Source organism: Schistocerca gregaria, chromosome 2 (genome assembly GCF_023897955.1).
Source record: "Schistocerca gregaria isolate iqSchGreg1 chromosome 2, iqSchGreg1.2, whole genome shotgun sequence".
Classification (NCBI taxonomy): domain Eukaryota; kingdom Metazoa; phylum Arthropoda; class Insecta; order Orthoptera; family Acrididae; genus Schistocerca; species Schistocerca gregaria.
Window position 1 is genome coordinate 806,585,140 of NC_064921.1, and position 15,637 is coordinate 806,600,776.

The following is a 15,637-nucleotide window of genomic DNA, read 5'->3' on the forward strand; positions in this document are numbered from 1 at the left end:
CTTGCAGGATCTTTTTCTGGCCGCAGCAATGTCAGAGATTTGATGTTTTACCAGATTCCTGATATTCACGGTACACTTGTGAAATGGTTGTATAGGAAAATCCCATCTTCATTGCTGCTGAGTCCCATTGCTTATGTGATGACTATATGGCAGCAGTAACTGATCTAACAACTGCACCAGACACTTGTTGTCTTATATGGCATTGCCAACCATAGTGCCATATTCTGCTTGTTTACATATCTGTGTATTTGAGTACGGATGCTAATACCTGTTTCTTTGATGCTTCAGTGTCTAATCTTTGTGGAGATTGAAAATCTCCCCTGTAGGAATCAACATGTATTCGACAAACAACAACTGTATGAAACCCAGTTTGCTGTGTTCATCCATGAGCCCGAATAGGCAATGTATACTGTCATCCACTTGATCTATTATTCAGGAAGCTGTTCAGTTCAGTTTTGCACTGTCATCCAATGAACACAATAAGAGTTTACATAATATCAGCCCACCTTTGTGACTGGATTAACCCCTAAACATAAAACCCTGAGTTGTCTTGTTTTTATTATTTTGACACAAACTTAAAACCCAAAAAATACCTGGGCAATTTAAGAACGGATCTTCAAAAAAATAAAATGCTGCTTATATCCATTTCAGCAGTGATATTTAAGTGTTTATCTGCTAGAGAGCATCTGGTCCTACATTTGTAGCCTGACTATTGTGTTTTGGTTGAGATGGTTGTCACTAGATATCATCGTTACTATGTGTAGCTTTGGATACTCAACAGTAAAACATGCACTTTCAGCCTCTCTCATGTATTAGGTTTAGGCAATGCTTTCAAAAAAGGATGGCTACAGTGATTCTGAGTTTGACATTGAATTTAACAGCTTGGAAGGTGAAGAAGAATGTGATGTTACTACTCTAGAGACAGAGAGACTAGAGAGTTTAGTGATGAGTGCTCACCAGTGCTATGAGGTAAATACATCCACTGTGCTCCAGCCAGCTCCTCCAAGCTTCATGTTCACAGGAAACAATTGTGAAATATGTTGTTAGGCTTCATAGCTACACAGAAACTAAGAAATTAATTCAAGTTTCAGGATATCTTTTTAGTCAAAGTCCAGAACACAAGTACAGGTGGGATTTTATTATTGGTGATCTTCAAAATTTTGTAACTTATTATTTTGACCTGTAAAAGCTATCTTTATACATCTGTATGTAATGTCATTCATTATAAGATTTTTTAATTAATTAAAAAAATATTTTTTTTGAAATGTGTGTGTGTGTGTGTGTGTGTGTGTGTGTGTGTGTGTGTGTGTGTTTTAAGGGGTTAAAGAGTTAATGGCAACTAGAACACAGCATGTCATTTTTTACAGTGAGAAATCTTCAAATGTAACAGTAGCCTAAGGTATAGCCCAAGGGAGTGTTACAAGACCATTAATGTTCACATTATATGTAAATGACCTAGAGGATAATATTGGGACCTTTGTGAGGCTGTTCAAGGATGATGTAACTGTAGATAGACAAGTCGCAATGCTAGAAAATTATAGCAAAATGCAAGAAGATTTCTAAGTGATTGACATTCAGCGCAGGAATTTGCAATTGACCCTGGACATAAATAAGTGTAATGTAGGGCATATAAATAGGCAGAAAAAAACTGTTATTGTTTTGAGAGAAAAACATTCTTGGTTATAGAGGAAACAGTATTTTTACTGACATGTTTTGCCTTTCTGGGGTATCATTGGAAAATTTTAATTTGCTCCAGCGTATGCATTCATCACATCTTATGATGCCATAGAAAGTCGAAACTCCTCAATGAAAATATTGTTGACCTTGCAATCAACACTGTTCTTCTCTTGAAATATTGCCTATGATTGCCTTACCAGATACACTTTGGAGTGGGAAGAATTGTAACCGTACCCTGATGGGGTAGGATAAACCTGTGACAGGACTGGAGGGAATCAAATAGTAGAAAATCCAGGATGGAATAACAATAACATGAAAAATTATTAGGCATTGAGTTGCAGGCAGACACAATGAAAAGATACTTTGAAATAACCAGCAACCAGTCGTGTAAAAGAAATGTTAATTTTTATAAATGGTTTCAGGCACCTAGTGCCCTTCATCAGAAGGCTATAACAATCACATTATTTGTGAATGTCAACAATAAGATGCATAGAGCATATTTCCATAGTCGTGATTTGTAGTGCCTACACAAAAAGTGGTATAAAGAAGCCATTTTTGTACTGGCACTATGAACCACAACAAAAATCAAAATTTCTTTTATGCAACTGGTTGCTGTTTATTTCAGTGTATATAACTACATATGCTGAATATAGATAAAATACTAAACAATCAAAAGATTACTAAACTGTGTAGGAAGAGACGGATTGTTACTTACTGTAAAGAAGACATATCAAGTTGCAGAATGGCACAATAGAAAGACATTCACATATAGCTTTCAGCCACAGCCTTCGTCAGTAAAAGGCGCGCGCGCGCCACACACACACACACACACACACACACACACACACACACACACACACACACACACACACCATTCACACAAGCAAGCACACCTCACACATACAAGACGGGCAAAGAGAGAGATGAATGCTCTCTGATGGACAAGGCAGGGACAAGCAGGGACAAGACTGCCAACAGGAGCAGCATCAGGAGGTTGCGGGGCAGGTAGGTGGGGAAAAAGGAGAGGAGTGGGGAAAGATGGGTGAATGTGTTGGCAGAGGACTGCAAATAAACAGGGTGGGAGATGAGAATGAGGAAGATGATAGGACAGAGGGGGTGGAAACTGTTGGGTGGAGGTTATGGGGATAGTATATTGCTGTATGTTGAGGCCGAGATAATTATGGGAGTGGAGAATATGTCATAAGGATAACACCCATCTGCACAGCTTAGGAAAGCTGGTGGTGGAGGGAAGTATCCAGATGGCTTGGGTAGTGAAGCAGCTATTGAAATAAAGTGTGTTATGTTCAGCTGCATGCTGTGCTACAGGGTGGTCTATTTTGCTCTTGACCACAGTCTGATGGTGGCCGATCATCCTGATGGACAGCTGGTTGGTAGTCATACCAATATAAAAAGCTGTGCAATGATTGCAGCAGAGCTGGTAAATGATATGGCTGCTTTCACTGGTGGCCCGGACCCTGATGGGGTAGGATAAACCTGTGACAGGACTGGAATAGGAAGTGCTGGGTGGGTGGATTGGGCAGGTTTTGCACCTGGGTCTTCCACAGGGATATGATCCTTGTGGCAAGGGTTGGGATTGGGAGTGCTATGGGAATGGACTAGGATGTTGTGGAGGTTGGATGGGTGACGGAAGGGTGGGAAGTATCTTGGGTAGGATGTCCCCCATTTCAGGGCACAATGATAGGTAAAAAAAGCCCTGGTGAAGGATGTGGCTCAGTTGTTCCAGTCTGGAGTGAAACTGGATGATGAAGGGGACACTTCTTCGTGGCTAGTTCTTGGGGGTGGTGGGAGGATTGGGCGTGTGAGGCGAAATGGCATGGGAGATCAGTTTGCGGACGAGGCCTGGGGGATAGTGCCTGTCTGTGAACACCTTGATGAGACCCTCAGCATGCTGAACAAGGGAGTTTTTGTCACTGCAGATACACTGTTCCTGGTTAGCCAGGCTATAAGGGGGAGGGGGGGGGGATATTTTTGAGTGGTTGGATGACAGCTGTCAAATTAGAGGTATTGTTGGTGGTTGGTGGGTTTAATGTGGACAGAGGTGTGGATGGAGCCATCAGAGAAGAGGAGGTCAACATCTAGGAAGGTGGCACTGTGGGTTAAGGAGGATCGTGTGAAGCAGATGGGAGAGAAGGTATTGAGATAATCAAGGAATGAAGCTAGAGTGTCTTGTCCTGACCTCTGTTCATGAAGATATCATCAATGAACCCGAACCAAACAAGGGGTTTCGTGTTTTTGGAGGCTAGGAAGGTCTCCTCTAGATGGCCCATAAAAAGATTGGCACTTGAGGGTGCCTTGCGGGTGCCCTTGGTCATGCTGTGAATTTTTTGTATACCTTCTCTTCAAATGAGAAGTAGTTGTGGGTTAGAATAAAGTTAGTAAGATGTATGAGGAATGAGGTAGTAGCTTTGGAGTCTGAAGGATGTTGGGAAAGGTAGTATTCAATAATGATAAAACTGTGGGCTTGAGGGATGTTAGTGTGTAGGGAGGTGGCATCAACAGTAATGAGTAGAGATCCAGGAGGTAAAGGGGTGGGGACGGTGGAGAGTCATTGAAGGAAATGGTTGGTGTCTTTGATGTGGGAGGCCAGATTAAGGGTCATTGGTTGGAGGTCTGATTCCACATCCCTGTTCACCAACATCCCTCATGCCCATGGTCTTACCACTATTGAACACACTTTTCCCAACATCCTTCAGACTCCAAACCCACTACCCCATTCATCACACACCTTTCTAACTTTATCTGAACCCACAACTACTTCTCATTTCAAGGAACAGCAGGTAAACAAATCCGTGGTACAGCCATGGGTACCCATATGGCACTGTCCTATGCAAATCTTTTTATGGACCATCTTTCTTGTTTGGTTTAGGTTCATTGATGATATCTCCATGAGCTGGATTCAGGGCCAAGACACCCTATCTTCATTCCTTCAGTCTTGACACCTTCTCTCCCATCTGCTTCATATAGTCCTCCTCAACCCACTGCACCGCCTTCCTAGATGTTGACCTCCTCCTCTCTGATAGCTCCACCAGCACCTCAGTCCACACTAAACCTGCCAACCACCAACAATAGTACCTGCATTTTGACAGCTGTCATCCCTTTCATGCCAAAAAATCCCTCCCATGTTGCCTGGGATGGCATATCTGCAGAGACAAAAACTCACTTGTTAAGCATACTGAGGATCTCACCAAGGCCTTCACAGACAGGCTCTATCCCCCAGACATCCCATGCCATTTACCATCACACCCACAATCCTTCCACCTCCCCCAAGAACCAGTCACAAGGGAGTGTCCCCTTCTCAACAATTACCACCCTGGACTGGAACAACTGAACCACATCCTTTGGCAGGACATTGATTACCTATCATTGTGCCCTGAAATGAGGAACATTCCCCTGAGGTACCCACCCCACGTTCAAAACATCCTAGTCTATTCTTATGGCACACCAAATCCCAACACTAGCCGCAAGGATCATATCCCTGTGGAATACCCAGTTGCAAAACCTGCCCAATCCACCCACCCAGCACTCCCTATTCGAGTTCTGTCACAGATTTATAGTACTTCATCAGGGCCCGGGCCACCTATGAAAGTAGCCATGTCATTTACCAGCACTTCTGCAATAATTGCACAGCTTTTTATATTGGTATGACTACCAACCAGCTGTCCACCAGGATGAAAGGCCACTTTCAAACTATGGCCACAAGCGAAGTAGACCACCCTGTGGTAAAACATGTGGCTGAACATAACACAGTTGTTTTCAATGGCTGCTTCACTACCTGAACCATCTGGATCCTTCTATTCACCATCAGCTTCTCTGAACTGCACAGATGGGAGTTATCCTTACAACACACACACTCTGCTCCCATAATTATCCTGGCCTCAACCTATGGTAACATACTATCCCCACACCCTCCATCCAACAGTTTCCACCCCCTCTGTTATATCATCTCCTCCCCATTCTCATATCCCACCCTGTTTATTTGCAGCCCTCTGCTAATGCATCTGCCCATCCTTCCCTCTCCCTCTCCTTTTTTGTTCCTTTTTTCCCCACCTCTGTGCCCCACAACTACCTGAAACTGCACCTGTTAGTTTTCTAGTCTCTGCACACTCCTCCAGACAGTGTTTGTCTCCCTCTTCACCCATACACTACTATCCCTTCCCCTTCCTCTCCTCCACCCCCTCTAGATTGCTGCTTGGATGTCAAGTGGTGATGCATTCCAGACGGAGATGCTGGGGTTGGTCGCCGTGTGTACGTGAGGTGTGCTGTCTGAATGGCCTGTGTGGTGTGGTGTGGTGTGTGTGTGTGTGTGTGTGTGTGTGTGTGTGTGTGTGTGTGTGTGTGTCTTAGTGATGAAGGCTGTGGCTGAAAGCTACATGTGAGTTTCTTTTTATTGTGCCCATCTGCAACTTGATGTGTCTTCCTACATTGTTGATATTCCTACCTGTAGTTTCCTAGTTTCCATTTTTTAAGGTTACTAAACTTTTAAATTTCGGACAAAAGTCTTTCTTCAGTAGCAGAAAACACACACACACACACACACACACACACACACACACACACACACACACACACACACACAAGCACAAGCACAAGCACAACTCTCACATACACATTTGGCTGCTGTCTATGGCCACTTGGGCCCAATTGCAGGCCGTGCTTGCACCTGATGAGAGCAGGAATCTGGGGAAGGTAGGGGAAGACGTGCTGCTGTTGGAATGAGCAGAGATGTGGTGGAGACATGGATTCTGGGTGTTTAGGAAGGAGTCCTCTAGATAGGTGGATAGGGTGTCATCACCCTTGGCTGTGCTGGGGGAGGGCTAAGGGAATAGGAGAGATGTAGTGAAGGGGACACATTGAGTAGGTATGTTGTTGGAATAGAAGGTATGGTTGTGCAGGAGTGGGAGCAGAGAAAAGGATGGAGGGCAGGGACTAGTGAAGTTTGAGGCTGTGGGGTTTATGAGAATGAAGGGAATGTTGTAGGGAGAGTTCCTACCTGCGCAAGTGAGGAAAAGTGGTATTGGTAGGAATGATCCAGACAGCTCAGACTGTGAAGCAGTCCTTGAAGTGATGCACATCGTGTTGGGCAGCATGCTCAGTAACTGGGTGGTCCATCTGCCTCTTGACCATAGTTTGGTGGTGGCCTTAATGCAGACACCTAGCTTGTTAGTTGCCTTGCCCATGAAGAAAGCAGCACAGTGGTTGCAGCTTAGTTTGTAGATGACATGGCTGCATTCAGAGGTAGCCCTGCCTTTGACAGGATAGGACTGGAATAGGTAGTAGTGGGAGGATGTCTGGGATACGTCTTGCATGTATGTGTATTGCAGGGATAGGAGCATTGAGGCAGGGGGTTGGGAACAGGAGTGGAGTAGGGATGGACAAATATAACATCTAGTTTTGTTAGGTAGTGGAATACTGCTGTGGGAGGGTTGGAGAGAAATTGCTGACAGCTGTCAAAGTCGAAGTATTGTTGGTGGTTGGTAGGTTTGCTGTGAAAGGAGGTACTGATGTAGCCATGTGGAAGGTGACTAGTTGGTTTGTGAAGGGCCGGACGGAGCAAATGGGGGAGAAAGTACTGAGGTTCTGGATATATGTGGATAGGGTGTCCTCACCCTTGGTCCAGGTCATGAAGATGACATTAGTGAATCTGAACCAGGGGGGGGGGGGGGGGGGCTTGGGATTCTGGGTTGTTAGGAAGGAGTCCTCTAGATGGGTGGATAGGGTGTCATCACCCAAGGTCCAGATTGCAAAGATGTCATCAGTGGATCTGCACAACATGAGGGGTTGGGATTCTGGGTGGTTAGGGAGGAGTCCTCTAGATGGCCTAAGAATAGGTTGGTGTTGGGTGGTGCCATGCATGTGCTCGTTGCTGTACCATGAATTTGTTTGTAGATGGTACCTCTGAAGGAGAAGCAATTGTGGGTGAGGATAAAATAAGTCCCGGTGACCAGTAAGAAAGTTGCGGATTTGTAGTCAGTTGGGTGTTGGGAAAGATAATGATCGATTGTGGCAAGGCCATGGGCATTGGGGTTGTCAGTGCAGAGGGAGGTGTTATCTTCAGTGATGAGCACATTTCCAGGTGGCAAAGGAAAAGTCAATTATTGGTGTCTTTTGTATAGAAGGGTAGGTTATGGGTAATAGGCGGAAGGTGTTGGTCCATGAGAGCAGAGATTCTCTCACTGGGGACAAAGTAACTGGCTACAATGGGGCTTCTGGGGTTGTTGGGTTTGTGGACTATAAATGGGAGTATGCATACAGTTGGATCAGAAATGTAACAACCACAACAGATTAATTATAGGAAAGCCAGTTACCACACTGAGATCCATTGGAAGAATCCACAAAGGAGGTAGCTTACAAAACCCTTTCTCAAGTTCGTCAGTCTGGGACTCTTGCCAGACAGGATCAGTACAGGAAGTAGAAGAAATTCACAGAAGAGCAGCATGTTTTGTCACAGGTTCATTCAGTACCCGCAAAAGCATCACAGATATGCTCATCTAACTTCGCTGATAGACATTACTAGAGAGCTGTTGTGCATCAAAGAGTGATTTTTTGTGAAAATACTGAGAGCCTGCATTCATAGAAGAGTCAACCAGTGTATTGTTTCCTTCTAAATACATCTCACAAAAATATCGTGAATGGAAGATTAGAAAGATTCATGCTCACATAGAGACTTACCAATAATCATTCTTTCTGTTCACTATTTGGAGTTGGGATGAGTAAGAGGAGAAGAGAAAGTGGTACACAAAATGCCTTCCAGCACACGCATTGAGGTGAATTGCAGAATATGTACATGTTGACCAATTTCTGCTAGCTGTGGGTGGCAGGTCTGAGCAGTCATGGATCTGGATCTGTGTCTTGTGGAGTCTGTCTCATGGTCTGTTACCACTGACATCAGAGCTTGAAGATATGCTATGCACTACTAGACAGATGTGTCTACATCAGCTGTTTTCAGATCGTATTTGTTTTACCCCATATCTAGAGGTTCTCCACCAGTTGTCTAAACATGTCACATATGTTTTCTAAATTGACGACAACCACTTGCTTCTCCAAAAACGTTTGACAGTATCTCCCACTACTGACTTGCACATTCATACTTTTAAATTTCCTCCTCTAGTGTTTAAGAGCTTTACAACATATATTTTTAAGAGAGATTCAAAAATTTTGTATCAATCCCTTGTTAACTGCATATTTAAAACTAATTTATTATCTTTTGTGTAAAATGAAAGTTAAGTATATTTATGAGCCTTAAGGACATATAATTATCTTTCTTTTATGTATGATCAGCAGTAATGTTTCATGCTCTTAATGTATGCTGGAAAAAACAATATGAATTAAATTACTTTAGATAATAATTCACAGTAAAGAAGCTGATGTGTATGGCAGATTTGCATTAAGGAATGTTCCTGGCTGTTGATTCACAGGTTATAACACGAATCTTCTACTGCGTTAATCGTTCCTGGAGTGGCAAGATCACTCTGCCAGAGTTGAGGCGTTCGGACCTCTTACGTATTATTCATTTACTGGAGGAGGAGGAAGACATCAACCAAGTGACAGCATATTTCAGTTATGAACATTTTTATGTTATTTACTGCAAATTCTGGGAGCTGGACCGAGACCATGATCTGTACATAGATCGACAAGATTTGGCTCGGCATAGTGAACATGGTATGAAGACTATATCTAGATTCTGAATGAAATCTTATCTTGGTTTGGGGAAAGGGGGACAATTGAATGAATTTTTTAGCAGACTAGCATGCTAAATGGAAGCAGAATTCAAAATCTTTGGCCATAAAAGTTGCAGTCTGACAGAGAAAATGGTATGCCTCAGGTTTTTAAAAAATATAGTACTTACAATAAAAATAATTATTTTCTAATCTTTGTAGATATTTTTAAATAATTTTAAGAGCAATTGACGATTCTGTGTGCTGAAAACATTATGTGTCACACAACAGCTGCATTTCTCCAATAATGTCAGTATTTGACAAAATGCCACTGGGATACAAAAAATTTCCACACAGAATAAACAGCTCATATATGAAGTTGAAGATAATCTTTGTTACATGTATTCGTAGAAGAAAGGATAAAGTGTTTTGGAAGGTGGTACATACAGTCTCAAATAAAATTAATTTAATTGTTATTTTTGTGATATTTTGAGTGTCACAAAACAGTTGTTACATTGATTGTAATATTTTGCTGGTATAGCAGTAACTGGAAATGATCTCTTGAGGGTCTGAAACTCAATTGTATTTAAAATAAAATATATGTGGAATTTCGTACAGTGTATAGATCATTAGATCTGCTGTACAGGAGGCATGCCAAGTTTGAAAACAATATAATGATTTACAAAAGATTATTTTACATTGTTTTTTGAAAGTTATGCATTATAGATTAACAAATATGCAAGTGTGTCTAATAAAAAAATACATATAAGACTACAGTATTTGTTGTAAATTAATAGTTTGAGATTAAAGTCTATGTATTTTTATTGCTCAAAGCGTAAAACTGTCTTCTATGAATTTTTCAGTGGTATAGTAATATTTTTCTGCTAAAACATTATGGCATAATCTTTTCAAAGAGACAAGGTCCATATTTAATGCATTGCTACTTTGCACTTTGTCATATGTGTTTAAGCCCCATGTAATGTGGTGTCTCACATAAAGCTTTGAGTGGTGTGAGGGAAGTTTGAAGTTCCACTTGTGATGAATACCTTAACTATATTTAAAGTGGTATTTTTCAAGTTTGTACTGGTTATTGTAAACAAAAATCAAAATTTCAAAAATGTACAATGAAGGAATAGTTAGTATTTTTCATTGGTTAAATATTGGGCGATATGACTCATTTTTTGAAGAGCACATATTTTTCTAATGATTTTCTTCTGAAGAGTTAATAGCCTTGTGCTGTTTGTAGAATTTCTCCAGAAAATTATCCCATACCAAATAGTTGATTAAAAATAACTGTCTGTTTGGGTGGACCAATTGCAAAAGCTATAGTATTTAACTTATTTGTCAAGGCTTAGGCCCAAGAATTTCACATGGCTTTCTTCACTCATCGAGCGATTATTTTGAGCTATTTTTACAGGGCACATAACTGATGATTTAGAGACAAACTGCATTATCTGGATCTTTGTGATATTCAGTTTTAGTCCATTGTTGTGGAACAAGAATTAGTTTCCTAGAACATTTGGTACACTATCTGGAACTTCTTAAGTAGTGTTGTTTTCTGTCATGACTGAGGTACCATGAACAAGACTGAATGAGCATCGCTATGTCTTTGTGAATCATAAAGACACTGGACTTGTAGTTGAGGGGAGAACTGTTCAAATTTCCATCCCACCATCCAAATTTGGATTTCCATGATTTCTCTAAATTGAATAAGGCAAATGCCTGGATGCTTAAACTGAAAATGACACAGTCAGTTTCCTACCCCATTCTTAGCCTATCTGAGCTTGCTGTTGACAGCACATTAAACCCCAGTCCTTCTCTTTTTTTGTGATTGAATACACTCACTACTAAAATATTTTGTCTTTTCCTCTACAAACAAGTAGAAAAGAAAAAAATTGATATGAAATTGTAGTTAAATAAAGGCAAAAACTTTTTCAGGCTAAGTGATAATAGGCTTAGGCACAAATTAACAGAACATGTGTAAAATACTCAAGCCTGCCATTCATCGTTTACTTTACATTTCATTCTGCTCTGCCACTTGGTCAGTTTCAACATCTATCATAGAAGCTCTTTTTACTTTTCAATCCTCATTTGTGACTACTCACTTTGAAAAAAAGTATTACATTAGCACCCTCTCTAGAATCTTGATGTATTATTTGTAGTGTCAGTCACTTATACCTATAGTTACAGATTTGCATAATCTAAAATTGAGGAATATATTGGACATGAGAAGTAGCCTTTACAAAGACACCTAGCTTAAAGAAATTGCTGTCTATAATTTTTTTAAATGCTGTATATTGCTATTAAAAGTGTTCTCCAACATATTTACTTCATTCTTTTACTTTCTGTGGTATCTTGTCTTCATTTTTGTTTCTGATGGAAAAATTATTTTTAAATGCTCAAGAAACTTATTGATTTACTTGTCTGTTTCTTCTGCTCTGGTTAGTCACCTTCAGCAAGTGATCACTTACTCCCCATTTCTGTCTCTCATAGTGAACCATGCTCATGATTTGAGATATTTGATTCAGATTTATTTGGTGCTGTTTTACTGTGTTTGATGGTGTGTCTCTCAGCAAGTGTTAAGATTATAAAGAACAACGCTTTAACAATACAATTTAGGTACATGGAAAAGACCCTTGAAGATGAAAGGAAAACTGTTTACCTACTTGAGAAAGATATATCTTGTCTATTTGTAATACTAGATGGAACATTAGAGATTGATATCAAGTAGACACCAAAGTTGAGATGGCAGTGTCATTATTGAGGAATACATCTCAGTATTTGTCATAAGTGATTTTTAAGAAAAAACTAAATCAGAATGACCAGACACAACAATTTGAACTTCACTTGTTTTGAAAACAAATTCAATGCTTTAATCAATGTACCAAGTAGCTTGATCCTGTACACTCCTCAAACACAAAATGTCTGGTTTTGGACATAGACAAAATTTCGTGTTAATACAAATGTTAAACAACCAAACTTCTTCACAGTACAGTGTAGGTATTCAGAAGTCAATAGATTTTTTTAAAAAATTAAGTGATTAGTCTACTTTTTTATTTTATTTTTGTAACTGTTTTATTATTTCGAGCAGTAAAATTACATTACATAGAGCATTCATATTCAACAGCATTATCGTCACGTATGATTGACCGAATATTCTCGGGAGCCGTCACTCGTGGACCAAGGCATGAAGACAAGATGAGCTACACAGATTTTGTTTGGTTTTTGTTGTCTGAGGAAGATAAAACACACCCGACTGCAATTGAATATTGGTTCAGGTATGTAATGAAAAATGTGAAATAACAATTCTACACACCATGTACAACTGTTGACTACAATTGCAGCATTTTTTCCCCTGGAGTGTCTCTTTATACTTTCTGAGCTGTTTTATTGAGTTTAATTATATGTGTGAATAGTTATATAAGATACCCACTTCCACAGTTCTTCATTCATCAAAGAATATTAAATATCAAGCAGGACAGTTTTCTTAGGACACAAAGAAATCATTTATTTAGTGAACTAAGATTTTAGCTCATACAACAGAATGGATTGTTTTAGAAGTTAACAGAAAAGTTGTTTCTCACCTTAAATAGATGTTGCACACATCATTAGTAGCAGCAACTATCCAAGCTGCTAATGCACCATCAGCACTTTGCTTCTCGTACTTGCTGAAGGGTGGTAGGATCAATTTTATGAGTGATGTTGCAGCAAGAGAGTTGTTTTATTGTATCAAATCAAAGTCTATGAGTACAGAGCAATGTGAGTGTTATGAAGAATATTGTGTGTTTGTTCAGTGAAATGATGACAAGTCACAAAGTGGCCAGGATTAGACTTGTCAAAAATGACATTGTGTTGACTAAGGGGATTGTACGTTACATTGTGCATGCTTCTAGTGATAATGTGTGCTTATGTCAGATTTCATGAAAATGTGAGAGTATTATGTGAACATGGAGGAAGAACGTTTGATTGAAAGCCTAATCTTCACTGATGAAGTCACATTCTACATATAACGCAAAATAATTTTATTTAAAAAAGCGGATAAAGTGTCACTAGAAGCCTTCCTAAAAGACAATTTCCATTCCTTCCGAACTGACTATGCGAATGTAGACGAGATGTGGCTCAAATTCAAAGATATAGTAGCAACAGCAATTGAGATATTCATACCTCATAAATTGGTAAGAGATGGAACGGATCCCCCGTGGTACATAAAAAAGGTCCGAACGCTGTTGCAGAGGCAACGGAAAAAGCATGCGAAGTTCAGAAGAAAGCAAAATCCCGAAGATGGGCTAAAATTTACAGACGTGCGAAATTTGGCACGTACTTCGATGCGAGTTGCCTTTAATAGGTTCCACAATGAAACATTGTCTCGAAATTTGGTAGAAAATCCGAAGAAATTCTGGTCGTATGTAAAGTACACAAGCGGCAAGACGCAGTCAATACCTTCGCTGCGCAGTGCCGATGGTACTGTTACCGAAGACTGTGTCGCTAAAGCGGAGTTATTGAATGCAGTTTTCCGAAATTCCTTCACCAGGGAAGACGAATGGAATATTCCAGAATTTGAAACATGAACATCTGCTAGCATGAGTTTCTTAGAAGTAGATACCTTAGGGGTTGCGAAGCAACTCAAATCGCTTGATACGGGCAAGTCTTCAGGTCCAGATTGTATACCGATTAGGTTCCTTTCAGATTACACTGATACTATAGCTCCCTACTTAGCACTCATATACAACCGCGCGCTCACCGATAGATCTGTACCTACAGATTGGAAAATTGCGCAGGTCGCACCAGTGTTCAAGAAGGGTAGTAGGAGTAATCCATTTAACTACAGACCTATATCATTGACGTCGGTTTGCAGTAGGGTTTTGGAGCATATACTGCTGTTCCTGATCTATATAAATGACCTGGGTGACAATCTGAGCAGTTCTCTTAGATTGTTCGCAGATGATGCTGTAATTTACCATCTAGTAAGGTCATCCGAAGACCAGTATCAGTTGCAAAGTGATTTAGAAAAGATTGCTGTATGGTGTGTCAGGTGGCAGTTGACGCTAAATAACGAAAAGTGTGAGATGATCCACATGAGTTCCAAAAGAAATCCGTTGGAATTCGATTACTCGATAAATAGTACAATTCTCAAGGCTGTCAATTCAACTAAGTACCTGGGTGTTAAAATTACGAACAACTTCAGTTGGAAGGACCACATAGATAATATTGTCGGGAAGGCGAGCCAAAGGCTGCGTTTCATTGGCAGGACACTTAGAAGATGCAACAAGTCCACTAAAGAGACAGCTTACACTACACTCGTTCGTCCTCTGTTAGAATATTGCTGCGCGGTGTGGGATCCTTACCAGGTGGGATTGACGGAGGACATCGAAAGGGTGCAAAAAAGGGCAGCTCGTTTTGTATTATCGCGTTATAGGGGAGAGAGTGGCAGATATGATACACGAGTTGGGATGGAAGTCATTACAGCATAGACGTTTTTCGTCGCGGCGAGACCTTTTTACGAAATTTCAGTCACCAACTTTCTCTTCCGAATGCGAAAATATTTTGTTGAGCCCAACCTACATAGGTAGGAATGATCATCAAAATAAAATAAGAGAAATCAGAGCTCGAACAGAAAGGTTTAGGTGTTCGTTTTTCCCGCTCGCTGTTCGGGAGTGGAATAGTAGAGAGATAGTATGATTGTGGTTCGATGAACCCTCTGCCAAGCACTTAAATGTGAATTGCAGAGTAGTCATGTAGATGTAGATGTAGATGTAGATATTCTCTGCAAACAACCATATGGTGTGTGATGGAGAGTGCTGTCACTTCTCTCAATTCCTGTCTCAGTTATAAATGGTGCGTAGGATGAATGATGGTTTGCAAGCCTTTCAGTGAACTCAATCTCTCTATTTTTACCTTTACATTCTTTCTGCAGGATATATGTAGCAGCAAGCAATATTTTGGTTCACTCTTCTAAGAATTTACATTCTTCAGGTTTTAACAGTAAACTGTGTTGTGATGCACAACATTCCTCTTGTAGCATCTATCACTGTTGGCTGAGCATTTTTGTGATTCTATGTCACTTTGAACAAACCCGTGAACAAACCTGTGATGACACTGGTGCCTGTCTTCAGGTTTTCTCTATTTCCTGTTTCAGTTCTACCTGGTAAGGACCCCAGATTGAGGAGAAATATTAAAGGATTTTGTAAGTTGGTGGACTGCACTTCCAGAGGGTTCTTCCATGAATCTGTCTACCATTTTCCAGTGCTATGATTGGTTTTATATGGTCACTCCTCTTTAAATTG

At 40.5% G+C, this 15,637-nt stretch overlaps 1 protein-coding gene across 2 annotated transcripts in view; it reads left to right on the forward strand.

Annotated features, from left to right (window-relative positions):
- LOC126335094 (uncharacterized) overlaps positions 1-15,637 on the forward strand; it is a 789,781-nt gene that overhangs the window by 709,407 nt on the left and 64,737 nt on the right. For both annotated transcript variants that reach the window (XM_049998003.1, XM_049998004.1), the window contains exons 11-12: positions 9,114-9,357; positions 12,481-12,631. In XM_049998003.1, the coding sequence (XP_049853960.1) occupies positions 9,114-9,357; positions 12,481-12,631 (395 nt within the window). The remainder of the gene's footprint in view (positions 1-9,113; positions 9,358-12,480; positions 12,632-15,637) is intronic.